Raw genomic sequence first — 6849 nt, 5'->3', positions numbered from 1 at the left:
GCGGTCCCAGAGCGCGGCGTTGGAACCGAGCTCCAGCGCGGACGCAGGTGAGTTCCGAGCGGCCCCCGGGCCCCCTCGTAGCTCTCCCGGGCCCGGGCCAGAAACCGGAGTCTCACGGTTTCTGGTGACCAGCTCCCTCTGCCTCTTGCTCTCCTCTGCTCCTTCCCCTGGCTGAACACCTCCTCCAGGGGAAGGAAACCTGCTGCCCGTGCATCTCCCACGAGGGACGGGGCTGGGGAGCGGTTCTTCGTGGACTCCGGATCCTGGAGGGCGCCTCGGCGGGCCTGGAGGGAAAGGGGCTTCATGCCTGTCGTGGTGAGCCCAGGGGCTTAGGGAGGCAAGCCAGACCCTCTCCTGCCACAGCATAAGGCCACCAGGGCCCGGGGGTGGCAGGTGACTCAGAAAACCCACCAGGAGCCCAACCTGTACCAAGCCTGAGCTTGGGCTCTCCATCTCCAATACCGTTTCCGCACCTGGGGACACCTGGGCCCTCAGCCTCCTGTCTGTGGCTGCTCAGGCAGAGGTGCTTCCCTCTCAAAGAAAGGGTCCCCCTTCTCAGTGTGACAGCTCAGCCAGGGGGGCTGGTCCCACTGACCCCACTGAGGCCCAGGCAGGCCGGGTGCTGCTGGTGGCCCAAGAGGACCTGGCCCTGTTGCCAGGATGGGCAGGGGCGTGGGTGGGTCTCCTGCACCCCAGTGGGGCTGTACTATGGCAGATGCCATGGAGGGACATAGGCCACAGTCCCTGGGGATGGCTGGCAGACTTCTCTCCTGCTTCCGGTCCAGTTGGCAGTGACAGGAGATTGCTGAATGGTCCCCTGTCTCCCCCAACCCAGTGCCTGCCTTGGGAACAGGACCTGCATTATGGCTAGGGGTGGGGGCCAAGCTCCCAGAGGAGCCCCAGGCCCCACAGCCCATTCAGCCTGTGCACCTGTTCTGCCAGGGGCAGGCCTGCCCACCGGTGGCTCCTGCCAGTCCCCGTGCTGCCTGCTGCTCTGCCACCCTCCCTGTACTGCTCCCCCACCTCAGCCATATTCTCCAGCCCTACAACTGGTGTTTGGAGCCACGGTGGTCCTGGGCTCCCTGGTGATCTGATCCAGCAACCGCACCAGGCTGGGGGACTCTCAGTCCTATGGTGAGGGAGGCTTCGGAGGGTAGCTGGCTCCAAATGCAGGGTCAGTGTCATCCATGTGGCCATGCAATTTGAAATCAGCCATGGGATTGCACGCAGTGGCCGGGCCTGGGGTTTGGAGGCCTGAGCCTGTGGTCCACCCCTGCTCTGCTCTGATGTCCCATGTGGCACTGGCTCACGTACCACACCTCCCGGAAGGTCATGTGGCTTGGGCTGTAGCTGTCACCCTCTCACAGGCAAACGGAGGGCCAGACAAGTGGCATGACATGATTGATTGACACAGCTCACTTTTGGGGTGCCAAATCTGGAGTTCTGAGGTCACCCCAACTCCCAGAAAGCCTCCCAATACACACAGCCTTCCAAGCCCCCAGCCCAGAAGTTCGGGGCCTCTTTCCTTGTTCCCACCTGGGACTGCGTGTTTGCTCCAGGCTGGCTCCGGCCCTGGAGGTGCGGCCTGCTGGCTCAGGGCCCTGGACAGGCAGAGCCACCACCCCCATCTAGCTCAACACCCAGCATGCTGTCATCTAGGGACCCGGGAGCTGCTCTATGGACTCAACTGTACAGACCGGGCCCAGGTGTCTTGGGGCTTCCTCCACGGCCTCCCTCTGTCTGTACCCTCTGCTCCCACCTCCTGAAGGGCTGTGTGCCCTCCCACTGTCTTGCCCCAGAGCTGCCAGCCACTCAGCACCACAGGCAGGAGCACGAACTCAGGCCTGCGTGGAGCCAGGCTCTCTGCCGTGCCTACCTGGGCCCAATTCTTGCATCACCCCCCAACTCCTGTAGCCAGGTGCCAGGTGCATGGCCTCTAAGGATATGCCTGGTGCTGGGGCCACAGCTAAAGGCTGAAGGAGGATGCCCTCCTCCATACCTGCAGCCACTTCTCCTGTAGACTGGGGAGGTACAGGTACTCCCTCACCAGGAAGCTGGGCCAGGGTGGCACCAACGTGATACTCTTGGCTGCCCCCAGGGGGAGCCCTCAGACAAACTTCTCAGCAGGTGTCTTCAAGCACCAGGATGTCTGACTTGTCAGCTGGGTGCATGGCCTGGCATATCCCACACACGCGGGACTAACTTTTCTTTTGTTTTGCTTTTTGAGACAGAGTCTTGCTCTGTCACCCAGGCTGGAGTGCAGTGGCACGAATCTTGGATCACTGCAACCTCCACCTCCTGGGTTCAAGTGATACTCCTGCTTCAGCCTCCAGAGTAGCTGGGATTACAGGTGCACGCTACCATGCCCGGCTAATTTTTGTATTTTTAGTAGAGATGGGGTTTTACCATATTGACCAGGCTGTTCTCAAACTCCCGACCTCATGATCTGCCCACCTTGGCCTCCCAAAGTGCTGGGATTACAGGCGTGAGCCACTGTGCCCAGCCACTGATTTTTTCTTTTCTTTCTTTCCTTTTTTTTTTTGAGACTGAGTTTTGCTCTTATTGCCCAGGCTGGTGTGCAGTGGCGCGATTTCGGCTCACAACAACCTCCACCTCCCAGGTCCAAGCGATTCTCCTCAGCCCCCCGAGTAGTGGGATTACAGGCGCCCGTCACCACACCGGGCTAAGTTTTGTATTTTTAGTAGAGACGGGGTTTCACCATGTTGGCCAGGCTGGTCTTGAACTCCTGATCTCAACTGATCCCCCCCGCCCTCAGCTTCCCAAAGTGCTGGGATTACAGACATGAGCCACCGTGCCCGGCAAGGGTCTTTTTTTTTTTTTTTTTTTTTGAGACAAGGTTTTGCTGTGTCGCCCAGCCTGGAGTGCAGTGGCACAATCTCAGCTCAGTGGAACCTCTGCCTCCCAGGCTCAACCAATCCTACTGCCTCAGCCTCCCGAGTGGCTGGGACCACAGGTGCGTGCCACTGCACCCGGCTAATTTCTGTGTTTCCAATAGAAATAGGGTTTTGTCGGCTGGGCGCTGTGGCTCACGCCTGTAATTCCAGCACTTTGGGAGGCTCAGGTGGGTGCATTACTTGAAGTCAGGAGTGCAGGACCAGCCTGGCCAACATGGTGAAACTCCATCTCTAATAAAAAATGCAAAAAGTAGCTGGGCATGGTAGTGGGTGTCTGTAATCCCCGCTACTGGGGAGGCTGAGACAGGAGAATCACTTGAACCTGGGAGGCGTAGGTTGCAGTGAGCCGAGATCATGCCATTGCACTCCAGCCTGGGCAACAGGAGCAAAACAACATCTCAAAAAAAAAAAAAAAAAAAAAAAAAGGAATAAATGGGGTTTTGCCATGTTGCCCAGGCTGGTCTCGAACTCCTGAGCTCAAGTGATCCACCCACCTTGGTCCCCAAAAGTGCTGGGATTACAGGCATGAGCCGCTGTGCCCGGCCGTGCAGGACTAACTTTCTATCAGAGTGACCATCCTGAGAAAAGTTAGGTTTCCATCATTCACATCCACATCTCTTGCTGCCTTGCAGGGCCCCGTGCAGATGGGAGAGGCATAGTCAGGACCAGAATCCCCTGCCCACTCCTCCCTTACCCAGCCGCCTTGGAGACCCAGGCTGTGCCTGCGATGTTCTGGGCACTGGGAGTGCAGAAAAGAGCTGGACAAGGCCCCTGGCCCCAGGGAGCTCATGGAGCGATGGGGCAGGGCGTGTGTATGAGCAAACATGCGGGCTTGGCGGCACAACCCTCCTCAAACCAGTGTGAGGAGCTGGGGCAGGGGAGAGGGACCAAACTCCAGCCTGGCACAGAGGCTACACATGGGCCATGCCAGGCTGGTGCCCGAGACCTCAAGAGTGGGCTGAGATGTGGAGGCTGCTGTACCTCAGCAGAGCCTGGCCAGGCTGGTCTGGAGGTGAGCCAGGCCCATGCCTCTCCACAATAGGTGCAGTGGCCTGCAGGGCCCTGGAGGTGGACTCAGGGGATGCCCGGCGGGCCCCCCGTGCCCGAGGGGAACGTCGGAGGCACACTATCACCAGCGGCGTGGACTGCGGCCTGGTGAGCAGGGGCTGGGGCTCTGTGGGGCTCTCCATCTTGTCTGGAGGCTGGAGGCTGGGATGGGAGCAGCCTGGGGGAGTCGATTGTGGAAGTACAGTCGGCTCTGCACATCTCTCTCCCCACGTGGGCTTGAATCCCCTGGAGGGACGGCCCAGGGTCAGGCAGAGGGAGGTCAAGAGGTCGTTTAGGACAGCTATGGTGGCTGCCCAGCCTGCCTCATGAGGTCACCGCTGCAAGCCAGTCTGGCTCCCCTGCTGTGTGTTCACCACAGGTGGACCTCGGGAGGGTGGGCTCAGCTGAAGGGTCAGTCACCCCTCCCCCAGGGAAGCCTGAGTGGAGGGGCTAAGAAGAGCCAAGACCCCTCAACAGGAGGCACGGGGTTCCTGCTCCAAACCGGCCTACGGGGCTCACACACGCAGGTGTCCTCAGAAGCATGCGTCCGTGCCTGTGTTTGCAAACGTGTACATGTGCTGCTGCATTTGTGCCTGTGACTCTGGTGCCCACCCACAGGCAAGCTCATGCATGCATGGACGTGTGCGTGCTCACTGGGGCCAGGCATTCCATGTACATGCCCGTGTTGCAGCTGAAGCAGATGAAGGAGCTGGAGCAGGAGAAGGAGGTGCTGCTGCAGGGTTTGGAGATGATGGCACGGGGCCGTGACTGGTACCAGCAGCAGCTGCAACGAGTGCAGGAGCGCCAGCGCCGCCTGGGCCAGAGCAGAGCCAGCGCCGTGAGTGCCACCGCCCTGTCCCCAGGTCCCCACACTTGGAGACCCCAGCTAACCCCAGGCACCCCTGGGCATTATGGCTGCCCCTATTCCTGGACACAGTGGCTGTCAATTGCACCCAGGGTGCTGGGACATCCCTTTTTCCCCCCGTGGCTGCCCCACTCCTAGGGCCTAAGGCGCCTTGGGCAGACCTCCCATCCCACGTCAGCAATGCCCCTGGGATCCCTCTGGGCTCTCTGCAGCATCAGGAGGCAGGAGAGCCACCTGTGGCAACCCCTGTCAAGGCACCATGCTGGCCCTGGCTGGCCCTCTTCTCTGACCACTCGTCCTCTGCTTTCTTCCCAGGACTGTGGGGCTGCAGGTAGCCCCCGCCCACTGGGGCGGCTACTGCCCAAGGTACAGGAGGTGGCCCGGTGCCTGGGGGAGCTGCTGGCGGCAGCCTGTGCCAGTCGGGTGAGTGTATCCCAAACCCCCACGCCCACGCTGGGGCCCAGGCCAGTTTAGTGCTTCCCAGCCCTCATCCAGGCCTGCCTAATCCTGCCCTCCCGCAGGTCCTGCCCTCGTCCTCCTCCGGGCCCCCCTGCCCTGCCCTGACGTCCACTTCACCCCTGGGCTGGCAGCAGCAGACCATCCTCATGCTGAAGGAGCAGAACCGACTCCTCACTCAGGTAGGGCAGGCGCGGGAGGGGTGTGGGTGGGTGACTCCTCATCCGGGTAAGGCAGCCGGGAGGGGTGCGGGGATGGGGATTCGCAGGCCTTGACCAACTGCGCACCTGCCCAGGAGGTGACCGAGAAGAGTGAGCGCATCACGCAGCTGGAGCAAGAGAAGTCGGCGCTCATTAAGCAGCTGTTTGAGGCCCGCGCCCTGAGCCAACAGGACGGGGGGCCTCTGGATTCCACCTTCATCTAGTCCGTGTGGGCAGCGCGGGCCCCCAGGGCCGGCCTGGCACTCAGCCCTTCGAGGGTGTGCGTCCCATCGCACCCACCCTCTCTGGCTGGAGACCCCCTGCAGGCCCAGGCACAGTCCCGGAGTGGGCGCCTTCCTGCCCCCCTTGCCAGATGGGCTCCCCAGGCCTGCCTCCCACTGGCCCCCGCACCAAGCCCTTGACTCCGTTTTGGCTCCTGGTGCTGACATGGGCTGGGACTCTCTTGAGTCCGCATAGTCCGCAGCTACTACTGCCGTTGTCAGTGGACAGTGGGGGACCCCTCCATGAGTTACCGCCCCCCGTTTCCAGCGGTGCTGCCCTGGGTCCCATCTCCAGGGAAAGGCACTGCTCCCGCCAGGCTGCACTTCCGACAACGGCCAGCAGAGGGCGCGGGGCGGCTCCGACGCGGGTCCAAGGGCAGCTTCCCCCCTCAACCAGGGCACCAGGACAAGGTGGCTGTAGCTCGGATGGAAGCAGATGGAGGGGGTGGGGATGGCCTGTAAGCGGGGTTGCCCGCCTGGCAGGGAAGTCCCAGGGATAGCAGTCGGACTTCAGGTCTTGGCCAAGGCTGAGGGACTCTGTCTGCAGGGGATCTGGGCGCCAGGCGGGCAAGAGTTTAGCCTGCATGTGCCTCCCGCAGACCCTGGGGTGATGGCCTTCCTCATCCTGGCCAGGACACTGCCCCACGTTGAGTCCCACACAACAACCTGTGAGACTGGCTCCCCAGGAGGGCCCCCAGACAGCTCCCAGGCACGTCATAGGCAAAGCCTGTCCCCCCCCACTCAGGATTCTCAAGGTCTGAGGTCCTGCTCACTCCCCTTTCCTCTTATGCCCAGCCTGACCCCAGGTTTCAGCTGGGAGAGGCCACTTCCCTCAGCCAAGGAAAACAAGAACCCCCAGGGGACAGGAGGAGGCTGGAGCAGGTCCCCTTGGGTGTCATTCCTGTCCCCCTGCCCAGGCCCACTCCCGCTGGTGCTGGGGTACACACTGGTGGGGGGCCCCTGCTCAGCCCAGCCTGGAGGGCCCCAGTGCTACCAGAACCAGGGGCACGGCAACATCATGGATGGGTTCTGCAGCCCAGGGCCCCGAAGGGGAGGCAGTGTGTGGGGCGCACAGGAACCCAATG

The 6849-nt window shown here is 61.8% G+C and overlaps 1 protein-coding gene across 1 annotated transcript in view; it reads left to right on the top strand.

The window, feature by feature from the left end:
- SAPCD2 (suppressor APC domain containing 2) overlaps nucleotides 1-6839 on the top strand; it is a 9359-nt gene extending 2520 nt beyond the window's left edge. Inside the window, exons 3-8 of the mRNA XM_011985175.1 lie at nucleotides 11-47; nucleotides 3958-4070; nucleotides 4654-4800; nucleotides 5143-5250; nucleotides 5349-5465; nucleotides 5579-6839. Coding sequence (XP_011840565.1) covers nucleotides 11-47; nucleotides 3958-4070; nucleotides 4654-4800; nucleotides 5143-5250; nucleotides 5349-5465; nucleotides 5579-5707 — 651 coding nt within the window. The 3' untranslated portion in view covers nucleotides 5708-6839. The remainder of the gene's footprint in view (nucleotides 1-10; nucleotides 48-3957; nucleotides 4071-4653; nucleotides 4801-5142; nucleotides 5251-5348; nucleotides 5466-5578) is intronic.
- The last annotated feature ends 10 nt before the right edge of the window (nucleotides 6840-6849 follow it).

This window comes from Mandrillus leucophaeus, unplaced genomic scaffold (genome assembly GCF_000951045.1).
Source record: "Mandrillus leucophaeus isolate KB7577 unplaced genomic scaffold, Mleu.le_1.0 Scaffold28, whole genome shotgun sequence".
NCBI classification, from domain to species: Eukaryota; Metazoa; Chordata; class Mammalia; order Primates; family Cercopithecidae; genus Mandrillus; species Mandrillus leucophaeus.
The sequence above is the reverse complement of the archived record's forward strand: the minus strand, read 5'-3'. Positions and strand labels throughout refer to the sequence as shown.